Genomic DNA, 15,837 nt, shown 5'->3' with positions numbered 1-15,837 from the left:
TGTTATTTTCACCTGTTTCTCCAGTTTTCATTTTTAGCAAATACATGCAAAAAGAAACAATATTTTTATTTGAAATTTGGGAGAAATATTGTTAGTAGTTCACAGAATGAAACAAAAAGGATCGTGTTACCTAAACACACACCTATACTGTAAATCGTGAATTTTCAACTGGGATAAACGGATTTTGAAATGGTCTCTTGTTTTTTTTCCACGGCTGTATTGAAGATTAGAGCAGTGAGTGTTATCTGTGTACGCTGACTACATGTCATCCCCGCTGTTTGTGTCTTTAGTGAACACTACGTGCTCCAAAAACCACAAAACTGATTCCTACATGGTCAGCTGACTTTCAAGGGAGCCTAAATTAACCCCAGACTCGACTCCAAAATGAATCCCAAAAGAGTTTGACGTCATGTGCACGGTGCGGTTTTACAGGACACAGATGCTTGAAAACAAGGAATAATCCTTCAGCTTGTGCTAATTGCTCTTTGCATTGAGGAGAAACTCATTATCCTCAAACCTCATTCAATTAGTCTGACATTTACAAAAGGTTAAAGAAATCAATAGAAATGTGCACATGATAATTGTGGCATTTCTTGTGTTCTCTGATAGTCTCAAAAATCCATTAACCATCAACACCGACACTGGTTTAACTGGGAATGACACATTCAGCATGTTCTCAGAGTTGACCTATTCATCTGAGAGGGCTTGACAACAAAATTCAAACCGCATATAGTTTGATGATATCATTATTTAAAGTTTACAGAAAAAAATACACTTTAGGTCTTTCCAAGCCAAATATATAAATACAGAGAAATACACGGTTGTCAGCCATTATTCCAGCGTCCGCTCTATGAAATTCCTCACCTTGAATACAAAAGACCACACAAAGCAGACAAAAGCGCAGAACGGATAAAAACTTCCATCTAGTCTTTTTTTAATCTCCTCTCTGTCTCTCAACATTCCCTCGTGCTTCAGGTAATAAATCATGTCTGAGATGCGAGGTAAAGCTCTTGAGCGCTGCTCACACAAACCTTCCTTCTCTCTCTCTCTCTCTCTCTCTCTCTCTCTCTCTCTCCGTGTCCGTCTGTTTTTTTTCTTATTTTATATTTTATTCCAACAGCTTGAGATGACATGCTGAGAGGTAAACACAAACGTGTTTCTGCTACCACCCGTGGTTTCAATAGTTTGTTGGTTTTGTCTTTAAATAAATGATGAAATGCTGTTGGACTAAATGTGATTTTCACACGGGGGGTTAACGTCATCTCTGATGTAAACGTCCCGCGTGCTGCATCTCAATGCAACAGCGTTCTGAATGGTTACCGAGGTGTTGCCAGGTGGTTACTAGGGTGTTCTAGTGGTTGCCAAGGTGTTGCTACGTGGTCTGCCAGTAAAAGTGACGTTTGCATTCGCAGATGTTTTGCTGACACATTCTCCTCATCGGCTGCACATAAATCTCGATGAACGACAAACATGAAGCCGTAACACAAAAGAAGAAGATCAGCCGTGCCAATTTCCAAACGTTCGTTTCTTTCTCAGCGAGATCTGCTGATGGGGTCCAACTGAAGTTCTTCATTACAGTGATATAGATTCGTGCCCGTCAGAGAGCAGAAACCAAAGCTTTGGTTGGGTGTCATCACGCTCTCTCAGTATACGGATGGAGCCGAGCGAGCGTGGGTCACTGCCGGGCCTGAAGAAACTCAGACGTTCCTGCTCAAGACTGTTTTCCAGCGGCTGACAGAAACAATCAGGAAAAGGTCCGAAAATTCTCTGGATACTGGAAGGGTCGGAGAGAGCGGATTGACTCAGAGAGCACATGACTGTTGTTAATCGAAGGCGTTACGCTGCTTTCACGTGAGATATCTCAGCACAAAAACACGAGTCTCATTAACCAACCTCATGCAGTTTAACAGCCGGCCAGTGCAAATTCATTGTATTTACAGATTGGAATGTTTCTCAGTGCAAACGTGTCTTAGTTGTATATGAATCAATAGTATCTCTATTACGAAATCTTAAAACAACCAAGGGCTCAGAACTGATGGGATAGTGGCCTGTGTAAAAACACAACACACCTTTTGATTGGTGTCTTTTACTTAAAGGGACAGTTCACCCAAAAATGAAAATTCTCTCATCATTTACTCTTGTTGTTCCAAACCTGTATAAATGTCTTTGTTCGGTTGAACACAGAGAAAGATATTTGGAAGAATGTTAGCAACTGACAGTTCTGAGGCACGATTGACTACCATAGTCGGAAAAATGACAATGATACTCAAAGGTGCCGCAGAACTGTTTTCTTTCCTACATTCTTCAAAATATCTTCTTTTGTGTTCAACAGAACAAAAAATGACACAATAAACTATGGTAGTCAATGGTGCCTCAGAATTGACGGTTGCAAACATTCTTTCAAATATCTTTCTTTGTCTTCAACTGAACAGAGAAATGTATACAAATTTGGAACAACAAGACGATGAGTAAGTGATGACATTTTCGGGTGAACTGTCCCTTTAAATGTCATGATTTATAATGATCAGTCCATGCAGTGAAACAATACAGTTCTATAAAAACTGGAATTCCCCAAGTGTCGTCTTTAAACCCATTCATTTCGCTCAATGTTGGTCTGTTTACCGCTGCTTGTTTTCTGCAGGAGCTGTAATGTATTCAACACTCAAACTAACGCAGTTTGGACATCTCTCCAGTCACTGAACTCCACATGGGACGTTTATTTAGATTTGTGAGTCTCACAGTCCTTAAACCAGAGTTGAACTTTTTGCATCGAGTCTGGCCTACAAACCCTGGCTGAGGAACACAAAGCCTCTGAGAACAGACCACACACACGTGTTTACACATTTGATCAGAATGACTTCGGGCAGCTGTACATGTGACATTTGATTTTCAACGTGTTCCGTTTTTAATTTACAGTCTATTCCTGGCAACTAGTGACTGTAATGTTTTAGATAATAGTTTAGATATTTTAAGTGACTAATTCATTGCAGTTCAGGATTGTGTCAGTATTGTGATGTAGGATCTGTGGAACACATTAAAACTACGTTGGCCACAGTCCTATTCCAGCTCTTGGGTTCCCAGCATGCACTGCAGCATGAATAAATGATGTGCCATGTTGCTTTCCTTTTCAGAGTTTTCTCAGTTTTGAAAAGACCTGGCCTTCGTTGATTCACAGACACTTTCCTAATACAGTATTTAGGAATGAACATATCCAGCAAAATCATCGAAACATTTTGTCTCTATTTCCAGCACAAACTTTGCGTCCAAAGCCCATGTGATCATGTAACGTGCAGCAGGATCGTATGAGCTACATGTACAGCGATATTCCCCCGTCGTTCTCTTCTCTTCAGTCAGTATCAATATTGTGTTCGAGCGTAACTGAAATTCTATATTCAGGTGAAAGGCCAAAGCATTGGTCAATACAGAGCCGTTTCCATTATTGTTCATCATCATGCACAATATTACAAACACACATGTGTTCTTTTCAATGTTCTGCTGCAGGTCAATTCCATGATCATGCACACTACAGGAGGTGTTACATTATAAAACCTTCATCATCGACTCCTCGTGGCAAATCTAACAAACATTTGCAAACATCTCTAGAAACTGATGTCGTTTGATACACTATATTCACTTTTAAAATACAACACTGGCAAAACCTTTTGTCTGCTCAAGTAGAAATCTATCTCCATACTGGGGCTTTAGAGATCCCAGAAGCCAAAACGCAGATCTAAAGAATCTAAAACGACACATCAAAAGCTTCAAAAGAACCTCAACACCTCCAAAGAAGCAACACGAGAACCCACACAAGCCAAAAAGGATCCCTCATGTTCGAGGTCCCAGAGACCCCAGTGATCATTTCTGTGAAATACTCGCTGTTATCTTACGATTTTCTACATACTCTCATAATCTGTTAAAATATTTGCATTAAATTTGACAAACAGATCATTGCTGGGGGTACGTACAGCAATCACAAAATCTAACAGTGAAAATTCACTGCATTTATTCATGTTTCATGTTTTCGTGATGGTTGTAACAAGACAATTTCATGCGATGTACTGCATGAGATTAGGAAAAAGCATGAACTATCCACCTGACACACTGGACTTCACAGATCCCAAACACAGCACCAGGATGAAGATGCTGTGACGTACCAGAGGAGAACCTTTATTTTGGAGAAATGGTCTGAACACTAACAGAACTGAACATCAACCTAAACACGGCTCCTTCAGCTTCTCTCTTGAACCCCCGCGCATGAAAACAGATCTTCACAGCAGAGCCAGAAGCACACGGAGCTCGTGCATCATCTCTCACTTCAGCACACACACACTGACGGACAGCTCACAGCTCACAGCTCTCACCTAAGGTGAAGTAGGGCAGTGCCGTGTTGTCCAGATCATCCAGAACCGAGATGCGTCCCGGCAGGTCTGTCCTGACGAACAGCAGGAGTCTCGACTCTCCGCCGGAGAGACTCCCGGAGCCCGCGCCGGTGAAGCTGAACTCATTCTCGCGGAGCACGGGCAGCGTGGACACGGTGACGGTCTTCAGCTCGCACGGGCTCTCCGGCTTGTGTCGCTCCTCGTCGGGGTTTCCTCCGGCGCAGAGCCGCAGCATCAGCAGCAGCACGAGACGCGCGTCTTTCGGTGTCATTGCGCTCCGCTCGCGGTGCCGCCGCGTGTGGATTGAGCGTCGCGCGTGAAGCGGTGATGGTTTATAGTGACGCGCGTGACCGGCAGGCGGCAGCACTGGAGGAGACTCAACAAACCCATTAACATACACACGACATCAAAACAAACGCATTAACATCGATCAAACAAAGCAAGAATGCTCGAACAAATACCAGAATACACACAAACACAAGACGACACCGCATTAACGAACACAACTAACGTAGGCTATAACGTAAATAAGGCTGAACAAAACCAAAAAACACACAAACACATCCAAACAATAACATTCAGCACACGCAGACAGCAGAAGTAGTGTTTGATGCAAAAGCAATATTAGTATTCTAATGTTTTACTACACAATGTTTATGCAAAATGCAAAAATGGACGTTTACATTTCTTTTTGGCATCTGTGTTCAGGGTAGCAACAATGCAGAGTTGTGTTTGAATACTATTTCGTTATTATTTTCAGTACATTTATTTTTATAACAACAACAACAACAAAATGTTGTACTCCGACAGAGTTAATTAATAACCCTATTTTAGCCACTCCCCACTCATCTGGTAACGGAAACATTACAAATATTTCCTAAAAATATATATATGTTTTTTTACTTCGTAACTGGGTGTCTAACATTTATGTATTCCTACTTTGTCATTTTTTGTTTATTATGATGCTACTGTTATGCACTTTATTAATAAAAATACATTATATGTGTGTGTAAATAAATTCAGTATTGTACAGTCTACATTGAGTGTGCAACATCTATGGAACCCGAACACCATGATATTTTCAATAATTATTTAAACTCATCCAGAGTAATTTTACTTTTAAAGTCATGTGAACTAACTTTAAACAGAAGCTCTAGATGCGGTGAGCAGAACGGGACACCAGCAGCACCTGCATGTCAACACACGCGCGCGCGCGCGCACAGACGGTCCTGTTTAAAACAGATGTGTCCTCCATAATGTCCACCACCTGATGATCCCCATCGCTTAAATGTGTGCTTTAAATTTAGACCTGCCATACAGAGAAAAGCACACAGTATATGTAAAGAGAGACTCTTAAGAGAAAAGTCATAACTTCACACGTGTTGAGTGGATATACTGTATATGAGGCTCATTGTCGTTGAAATTGCCTTGACCTGCATGCGGAGGAGCCCTCTGGTTCAGCCAAATTGAATTGGACAAACAACACGGCAACAAGCTCTGGTCCAGACAGAGCCACTCTAACCGGTTTACTGCATGTAATGAGTCCAGCCTCTATCTCCTCTCTATCTTACAGATAGCTCTGCCATGCCTGTTCTCTTGATTTTCACCAATAAATGAACAATTTGTCCTTCCTTTCTTCCTTAGCTTGCGTCTGACTCGGCGCTTCAGAAGGCCACGCCTGATGCTGGAGGGCCAAAGCTTATTTATTTATTGCTTACAAAGTTATTTACACTCAGCAGCTGTAGTGGCTGTGGGTGCAATGATAAGGGTGTCAAATGAATATAAAGCATGCGAAACGCGTTTTTAGCAGCATGTGATTGAAACAGTTACAGCGCAACAAGATATGAAACCCGGGTGCTTTTTCACCTAAAATAAAAAAAAAACATTATATTTGTCAGACAAACATATTTTGGCGGCATTAAGATGTTTTTGTTTGTGAGATTCTATACAGAGTCAACAGACCGTGAGAAGCACCACAAGAGAAGTGTGTAAAAATCCACAGTGGTTATTTTTTCACTGTTGCTCAGATTCAAAATGGGAAAAACAATACGAAGTGAGTTTTCTTCCCTCTCAAACTTGTATCTTCTGCACTAGCAGAATGTCGATGAGGCAGAGGACGTCGTCCTTCAGCATCCCGTGTGTTGATGTGTCAGTCGTGTGTCCGTGGTGCTGAACTCAAGACGTCTCAAGGCCACGAGAAAACCTGCTGAAGATTTGAAGACTTTCCTTTCATCCTCCAATTTGATTTATACATTTATAAGGTTACAATACAGACAATGAAGTGCAGGGCACTTTTAGGCCTATATAAATGATTCCCTGGTCAATCAATACTTCTTGAATATTTTCCAGAAGACGGTAACTTAAAAGCTGATATTTATTCTTTTCCCCACTTCACCTTGTACAACAGGCTTATATCTACAGAAGTGGGTTGCACCAGCATTTTTAAACAGTTCAATTACGGAATGAGATTTTTTCATGCTAACATGAATAATATTGCGTATCCTTGCAGGTCAGGGATTTTTACACTTCAGTGGCGTAATGCAGATTTCGAGGCAGTCCGGTGATCTCTGCAGACGGGGATAATGTGAACTGGCGCAACAGCATTCATGATTTAGGGACAAACGGGCATCTTAATAAGAATCCCTCTGTATGTGATGAGTAATGTAGTTTGTTGTAGTTGTAGAAGGTCATTTGTTGCACACAATGCTCCTTCACCTAATGAAGTGTACGTCTGCTGTCTCTAAAAAAAAATAAAGAATAAGTTGTAATGCTTGGCAAAAATAAAGAAATAAATATCCCAATAAAAGAGACATTGTTAAATATTTCAAGCAGCCTTTGTGATATTTTACAGCCATTCATGTGGGACACGATACATCAGGGCTTTTCATTGTATGAGACGTCTGGACTCTGAATGATTGCACTTAGCCAATGATTCAAAGTCTTTCGTGCAAAAGCGGATCCTAGAGATGCCAGAAACGGTGCACAGAAACCCCGCCAAAGCTATTCGTCATAAAGAGCAATACACTCCATTACCGGCTTCATAATATTTATTACAAAGAGCAAATGGAGAATTAATGTCCTGTAATGGAGGTGAACCTAAGCAGAAAATCTAATGTTTTTCAAGCCATCGGGTTATGTGCGTTAATATGATCAATTCCATTTAATACAGCAAATAAAAAAAACAGCTTTGGGTTTGCAGAGCGTGAGCTCCATTCTGAATTGAATCAAAATGAAATCATGCACTTGTATGTGGTTACAGTTGTGATCCGGTTATGGGTCAAATGTACGTTTTATTCCAACTATTCACAGCTCGTATGGCCCCTGCGCGTGTCATATTGCTTTACCGGAGTGTGTTATTAGATGTAGCCGTGCAGCATGAATGTGGAGGAGAGGGGTTTCAGGACCACGGAGAGCTCCAGCACACTGTATTCCATTACAATGCTAATCATGCAGCGCACAGTACTGTAGCACGCCACTGCCCGCAACACAACAGTGCCCTAGCAACCACACAGAACACCCTAGCAACCACCTTCTTGCTCTCTTGTCTTTCTTTTCTTCTCGGTGTTCGGTGTATCACTTCTAATGGACCTTGCTGTGGCTGGTAATGAATGGTCAGGGACACACCATGATCCATTGCTTCTGAAATGTGCTGCTCCAACACTTTGAGATGAAGCCCTCCCCTCTGGCAGCCCCCCCCCCCCCTCTCTCTCTCTGACTGTAGGGTTGTCTCGTGTTACAGGACAGAATTCTCCAGCTTGTTCTAGTTCACTCTTATTGTAAAATAGCTACTTGCTCATTATTAGTGCGTATGTAATTAACCTAACCAATAATATGTATTTAAAAAAAGAAGTTCCTGAAAGACGCAGGTCTTACAAACAAAAACAAAACTTTTCTCGCTGTTTGTTCATAAACATGTTTTTTTTCTGAAGGTGCCATGATTATGTTTGGCTCTCTATCGCCATCTCTGTTTGAAACATAGCATTGCAGGTTACTTGACACACCTCTCTGTATATGCTAAATGAAAAGACTTAAAACTGATATTTACTGTGAAATCATCATTGAACATTTAGAACATGATAATGATAGTAAATGTGACGCTGTCAGTGACTTACATTCTGCTTCTTAAGTCTTCTAATAAAGAAAGAAGAGAGACTGTTAATGATGGTTCCAGCCACAGGAATATAATCTGGTGTTATTTACAACAATTTCATCTTTCAGGCTTTTTGTAACATGACAAATATTTAACACAACCCGGAGGCGTGTGTATGTGTTCCTCCTGTGCTCTATAAGTGTAATGCACGTGTCCATCTGACAGCAGAATCTCTTCATTGGGCTGAGTTACTCTGCCATAAAATAACAAATGAACTTTTATCGCTGAGAGGCGCTAAAAACCTTGAACCATTACACATCGGCATGACAGTTTATATGGTTGTAATTTATAAAACAAATTGGCCTTTTGTTATGTCACAGCCTCACTTATTCTCTCCTTTTATGCCTGCTTTTTACTCTCATTCATTTACTGAAGCCAACGTTCATATCTTGCCTTGGTATATTAGCCACAGGGGAAGTCTTCAATAATGCATATATAACTTTAGTACATTTACATAACACTTTCATCATTTTACACACACTTATTTCTTTAAAGGCAAAGGAGAAATCTAATGCTCTGTTGCAGTCACCAACCTAAGAAATACGACAAAATACTGGTTTTACTTTTAAACACTAACCTTCAAACAGAGCAAGAGAATTGCTTTTTAATAATTTACTTACATTTGACTGCACACAAAGTAAAACAATAATAAATGAAAGTAAAAAAAAACTAAAGTGAAAAATAACTAAGCAACATTTCTGTTCTGTTCACTTTGTGTTTGAAGGTGTGAAATGCTTCAGTCTGTTTGAATGATGTGTGATTGACTGTCATTGTGTGATGCTGTTTATAAAAACCCATAACGGAAATAAATGGGATAAAAATACATTCACACTCTCAGAATAACATTTACACTTCAAGTTTACAAAAAAAGGAAATGTGGGTAAAGCATGTATTTACTGTAGCGATCCCACCACTGACAGGCCAGAAAACCAGAGCAGCAATAATGTATTATAGGCTATTTGTCATTTATACCTGCATCGTGGAGAAAATGTTGAATGTTTTCTCACTTGTAAGTCACTTTGGATAAAAGTGTCTGCTAAATGAATAAATGTAAATGTTATACACTATAGACCACTTTGGATGACGTAAGCAGCAAACACTACACAAACCTTACATCCAACAGACTTTTTATAACCGATTCAATTTTTTTAAACAAATGTCTTTAATATTGAATTATTTAGGTAAAAAATATGAATATATAACGATATATAATACAATAAAAATAAAAAAATAAATAAAAACTGAAACCGGAAGTGCTTCTGGACCTGTTGTGAAGTGGTCTGTACCGTTTACTTAGAAGTTATTCTGTTTTCTGTGTCTTTTTATTGCTTGATTTTCCTTTAAATATGTGTGAGAATTTGCCTTCATTTTACGGAGGTTGAGTTCCATTTTGTTGTCCAAGTTCTTCTATGTTTTAGATAGTAGAGTTCAGAGAGTTGTAAGTGTTTGTATAGCCCAACAATATTCCTATATTTGTACTGTACATTTCAACTTTCAGTTTGTCCAGATGTCGTGTGGTCCGAACCGGGGTTGTTCTTGGCCTCCACGTTGTGTTTTAAAATCCTTTAATGCACGGCTTGTGGATTATCCCACTTATACCATTTTTCATTTGCCAAGTTAAAGCTGTTATTGATCTTTACAGTGTCATTTTTGATCAGCCAGGTGAAAATGACACTTATTTCCGTAAGTTCATTTCAAACATTAATCAAACTGACTGGAACTACCTGTGCATGAAACGGTTTTAATGCACACCTTCAGCCAATCAGAATCTAGTATTTCAACACACCATGGCGTAATGGCAGTTATGTTTTATTTAGATTGCAAATGATGGTGTATTTAGACGTTTGAAGATTTCCACAACAATGAAATTGTCGATGCAGAAAGACTTCACACAACCGTGAAAGACACAAGATTGAAAATCCCACTTACGTGATGAAGAAACGAGACAAGATGCCTGTGCTTGATTTACTGAGAGGTTTACAGCGAGAGAAACATGATTTTAAACACAGCGTTGCTATAAAAATGACCAGTAGAACGTGTATTATTCCCTCAGTTCTGTTCTCTGTTTTCTTTTAGTCTAAGTGGTGAACAGTTTTGACTTCGGTCAACTGAAGATTCTCTATCTTACAGGTAAGAGTTCGTGTTTAGCATTCAGCACATCTCTTCTTTGTTTTCCAGCTGAAATTGGCACCCAATTAAATGACGAAAAGAGGCAAATAAAACAGTTTTAACCAGACGGACGGTGGAGTGCTTACAAACACATCCTGTTGGGCTGAAGATCACAGAGCTGCTTATCAGGGTGGAAAGAATGGATGAGAAGACTTCAATGAGCATTAAACACGAAAAATAAAACACACACAGATTTTTGTTTTAGCTCGCTGCTACAGGCTGATGGGATGCTATGGATGGTTAGTAGACTGTTCACTCAGTAAAGTCAAGTATAATTCAAGTTTATTTCTAAGTATGGAATGCAAGTATATTTTAAAGTACACATATGCTAATATCAATGTGCAAACCCAACTACAAGCCAAGTATACTTTTCTATAGTTTTCGTTTCTTAGGGATTGCTAAGTGGTTGTCAGGGCGTTTGCAGTATTTTTCTTATTTTGTGTGTGCTCCAAAGAACCTCAAAAGTCTTTGTGATACTCTAGATGATTTTTAATGTAAATTTATGGGATTTTTTCATCTGGTTTACGTCAGGGATCAAACCAGAGACATGATCTGAAGAATAATTCACAATCTTACTCAACTGGCAGCAGCACAAAGGTTATCTCCAGAGAACACATGTACTTATAAAAAATCTATATGAATATAAATGTCAATTTGAATAAAAGTATTTGCCAAAGGCATAAATGTGATGTAAATCAGATTTGAATACGTTAAAATAGTGATGCTTTATATTTCGGAAGGAAGAGATGAGATGAACCTTGCTGCTGTCCGTCTCCAGGCCTGCAGTAAAACTGAACTGAGCTCATCCTTGGAAGGTTTTCTCTTCTGTAACAGCCTGTAATTGGAAGCACAGATGGCAGATTTTGAACAGAGCCCAGCAGCACACGAGCTCTTAAACGTGTCCATTGGTTCTGTTTCTCTTTGCACAGAGAACAATAGCATTATAGTGCCAACCGCCGCCCAATGGGGTCCCAAGGCCCCTGCGACAGAGGCGAGGCCTTAACGCACTTGGATGAGAGCTGAAAATGAGGGCCATCATAAAAGAAAAGATTTATCAAGTGCTTTACTTGAGGTTTTTTTTATTGCTTTACACTCTTACTGTTGTCAGTCTGCTGCTTTGTATCGATGCATGAATCTGCTCGACTCAATTTTCTGTCCAAGAACAAGAATGATGTTGAGTCAATCCTTCTAAAGCAGAGAAACAGCAGAAAAGAACAACTTTAAACAAACGAGGTCTCTATATACATTTTCATTTTATTTAATCATTTTACAGAACTTTAAGCCTGGTTCTAAAATGTGGAACAAATACAATGTAAAACCCTGATTTGTTTCATTTTGTTATTTTTCAAGCATTAGCTCACATGCATAAGAATACAAAAAGGCTCATCATTTAGCATCATTTTAATCATTTATCTTTTAATGACCAGTAACAGGGTTGATATCAACTCAGCAAAAATGATTATTCAATAAATATGATAATAATCAAAATATATTTATTTACATCTTTTAACATTTTTAAGCTACAATAGTCGGAAACAAATTAATAGTATAATGCAACGTAAGTCGCTTTGGATAAAAGCGTCTGCAAAATGCATCAATGTAAATGTAAGTTACTATAATTCATTTATTCAAACAGATTAAGTCAAAATTCTGAGATTGTATGTGTATGGCATAAACATAAAACTATATTATTACGCAATGTTCATTTAACATTAGCTATTAGTTTATTTATGTACAGTATGCCTCGCAACAGCAGATTTGTGCCTGCGATGTGAGAAGAGAAACAGGGTAGGGGAGAGAGGGGTGATTTGTGCCAGGGGGAAGTAGTTCCACCCCTTGTTTCTGGAAAACCGTAGAAGAAATTGGTCATGTGACCACATCATTTTGAAAAGCCATCCATTTTACTCATCCTCCAAAGAAGAGAGACACATGGCATGAGAGGTAAGCACATTTTAGCTCAAAAAACTGCTTTTTCCTTCCAAAGTAAAATTTCTATGATCAAGGTGTTTTGATTGTAGTGTCTGAACAATTATAGAGAAGTTTGAAAACACTTCCCACATGTTTTAGTGCTTTAGCAGGCTACACAATGAGTCTATACAGTTAGCATGATGTTAGCTCTTAACTGCTGGATCATGCTAGTTTTTCAAACTTGTGGGTCTGGGGTGATTTGTGCCAAAGGGCCTGGGTTAAGTTATTTTCAACATATTATGAATTTGTAATTGTACATTGTACTCTTACATTTTAGCACTTAAACTATGTGACATTCTTAATTTTAGACCAAAACCCATCATGCCACGCGCTTCTAAACGGAAGACAGACAGGGCTTCAACTCCTCTCGTGGAGCTGGACAGAGCAGTGAAAGAGGTCAACAGGGAAAGACCGTATACGTCAGGTGGCAAGGGAGATGAAGATCTGCAGGACGACCTTGAAAAGATTCATGGATTGGTGGAGAGGGTTGAGGGTGCAGACATCAGCACAAAGTTTCTAAGGTAAAGTTGTAAGAAGCCCATCTTCACATTTAAAGAAAATGATGAAGGAGTCATCCCTAGAGGTGATGTGCTCAAGAAACTACCCACACCCCAAAAACTTGGTGGTACAGCCGGAAGGGAGCAGAAGTTTATATTCCCCTGCAGCATTGACAAGTGGGATGTTAAGTAGTAGGCCAGATCCAGACCACCTAGACCTACATACCCACAGGGGATAATCCGGAGAAGTGAGGAGATGGGCATGCCTCATCAGTGTTTGACTTACCTGCCATTTGTTTCATTTAGCTAACACTGATTTCAGTTTGAGTTTGCACTATGCTATTAAAGAGAAGTTTTATTCCGTTTTTAAGTGGCCTAAGTCACAATAGGATGTTTAGAAATTAGTCACTTTATTCTTATATGTTACATAACTGACAGACAGCGTTCTATGTATGTCAACAGGCATCTATTGCCAAAGCCTTTTTAGCTGAAATGATTCACAAATATCATATATTGTGTATTTAAGTTTTTTGTGTTTTCCCAAAAACTACAAAATATGACTTATTCCAACAGTTTAATAGGGTGACAATATCTAAATAAACCTTAAATGAATGTATCTGAAATATATGTGCATTCTTAAGTTGAAGGCATTACTGTCCTGGCCTCACTTTAAAGTCACTTTGAGTAAAAACTGGCACAACTCACCCCACTCTCCCTTCTCATGAAACGTGCCATAAATGACGTTTAAAAGTCGTTCCCCATAAAAAAACACAAAAAACCTTCAACATCTAAAAATGATGGCACGCTCAAGAGCTGAAAATTAGACTTTTACTTGCAACAGCAAAGTGTAGTTTTAGGAACAAAAGGAACGGGATGTGCTTTCTGTTTCAGCATCGCAGATAAAATAACAGCTCTATTCACGCTGTGATATTGTGATTTTCCATTCAGCTGCGTCTTTGTGGAAACGCCGCACTAATATTTTATTGTGACAGCTTCTGAAATGAGTTTTGAGTTTTGCGAGGCAATCTGGCGCCGAGCGTTTTGAAGGCTGTTGTGTGTCCGGCTTTTCAAAGATCACATGGGGTTTAATCTTGAAGCGACGCTTTAGCTTTGTAGCATAAAACATAACAGTGACCAATGATGCACAGATTAACCTTTAGCCCCGCTGACAGCGACAATGATTATATGTGTGCGTATTAGTGGGGATAAAGCCGTCATGTTTTATGTATGACCGCCTTCCTTCATCCCACCTTTCTAGTTTGAGAACAAAGGTAGCGGATGCCCAAACGGTGCCCTGCAAATTCCCCTGAATAAAGACCTCATCTTGCCCCGGGATGCATTAATCCTGTGCGTCCGCTCCGTACCGCACCCGGCTCGGCCTTTCAGCGCCCGTGTCCTACTTGTGATCAAAAGCTCCATTTAAAATGTGTGGAGACTAGGATAAGCAAATTTTGCAATCACACCTCACACATTTAGTTGGCGGCTCACAGCGGCCGTCTTCAGCTTTACAGCTGGTGTGGGTCGACAGCGCGACTCTTTAGTCCTCGCTGGCTCAGTTGTGCTGTTTAACATACTGTACGCTTCTCATAACACAGAGCAAATGTTCAGCTGGGATACACTGGAATCTCTCATCTCATATAGTCACAAACCAGACAGACATCAGACCTTCTACACCGCAAAGATCACTTTCTTACTCAAAAGCAGTTCAGATGTGTTTTCTGTCCTATGGTAATCTATGAGAGATGGTTGCAGTAAATGAGAAGAACTCCTCTCGACCGGATAACATACAGCTACACGAGCAGATAAACCCACAGACGGATTGGATTTAACTATTAGTCCCATAATCCACTGGAACAATATTTCATTATTCACATCAACTTCATCTAAAAATCTGCCAGAAGACATTGAACAGAACGGCATTCAAACTAATGTCTGTTTGAAATCTTACTGTAATTCTTAACGTCATTTACTGTCATTACAGGATTGTCTATAGAAAGACATCTCGATTAACGTGTTTCATGTATTTTAAATACAATGCAATCAACCTCTGAATTTTCAGGTTAATAGAGAAATGGTTTTAGGTGGCATGTGTTATTTTTTACATTTTTATGCTGCCATATTGGTGGAATCAGAGTGCAGAGATTGATCATATGTTTGAAAGAACCAGACTTTAAATACAAATGCTGTGAATACTATGAGCTGGATGTTTAAATCACATGATTCGTTGCATGATTTGAGCGTCCATCTCCAAAACGAAAATGTTTAATAGCCAACTGATTTCTCCAATGTTTCACTCTGGCCAAAAAGAAAGTCTGTGTTATTTGGCACTTATACAGTAGCCACCAAGAACAAAAGTGACAAGAGCATCATTCTACGTTTGATTCTGAAACCTCCAAAGAAGACTTAAAACTACACCAGATCACAAAACGTAAGGGTCACATATAATAATTGCAAAAGAAACAGACTTTATAGTCGAAAGAAACGTCTTCCACAACCAAGAACCTTTAATGTAATAATGCAAAGATCCCACAGATGTTAAAAGTTCCTCACAGGATCAAATACTTTGACTTATAAGAATGTATAAATCTTCTATTGTCTTTTGGTTTTGAAATGTTTTGGATGTGAAGTTTGAAGGTTTCAGTATGAAATGCTCGTAATGAATAATGGAATGATG

At 39.4% G+C, this 15,837-nt stretch overlaps 1 protein-coding gene across 2 annotated transcripts in view; it reads right to left on the bottom strand.

The window, feature by feature from the left end:
- LOC130566894 (astrotactin-2-like) overlaps positions 1-4,882 on the bottom strand; it is a 254,631-nt gene extending 249,749 nt beyond the window's left edge. The window contains exon 1 of one of the 2 annotated variants that reach the window (XM_057354726.1): positions 4,362-4,882. In XM_057354726.1, the coding sequence (XP_057210709.1) occupies positions 4,362-4,650 (289 nt within the window). In that variant the 5' untranslated portion in view covers positions 4,651-4,882. The remainder of the gene's footprint in view (positions 1-4,361) is intronic. The other variant, XM_057354717.1, reaches the window with a different exon arrangement.
- Between the last annotated feature and the right edge of the window lie 10,955 nt (positions 4,883-15,837).

This window comes from Triplophysa rosa, linkage group LG2 (genome assembly GCF_024868665.1).
Source record: "Triplophysa rosa linkage group LG2, Trosa_1v2, whole genome shotgun sequence".
Lineage (NCBI taxonomy): Eukaryota > Metazoa > Chordata > Actinopteri > Cypriniformes > Nemacheilidae > Triplophysa > Triplophysa rosa.
Note: the sequence above shows the minus strand (reverse complement) of the source record. Positions and strands in the feature narration are given on the sequence as shown.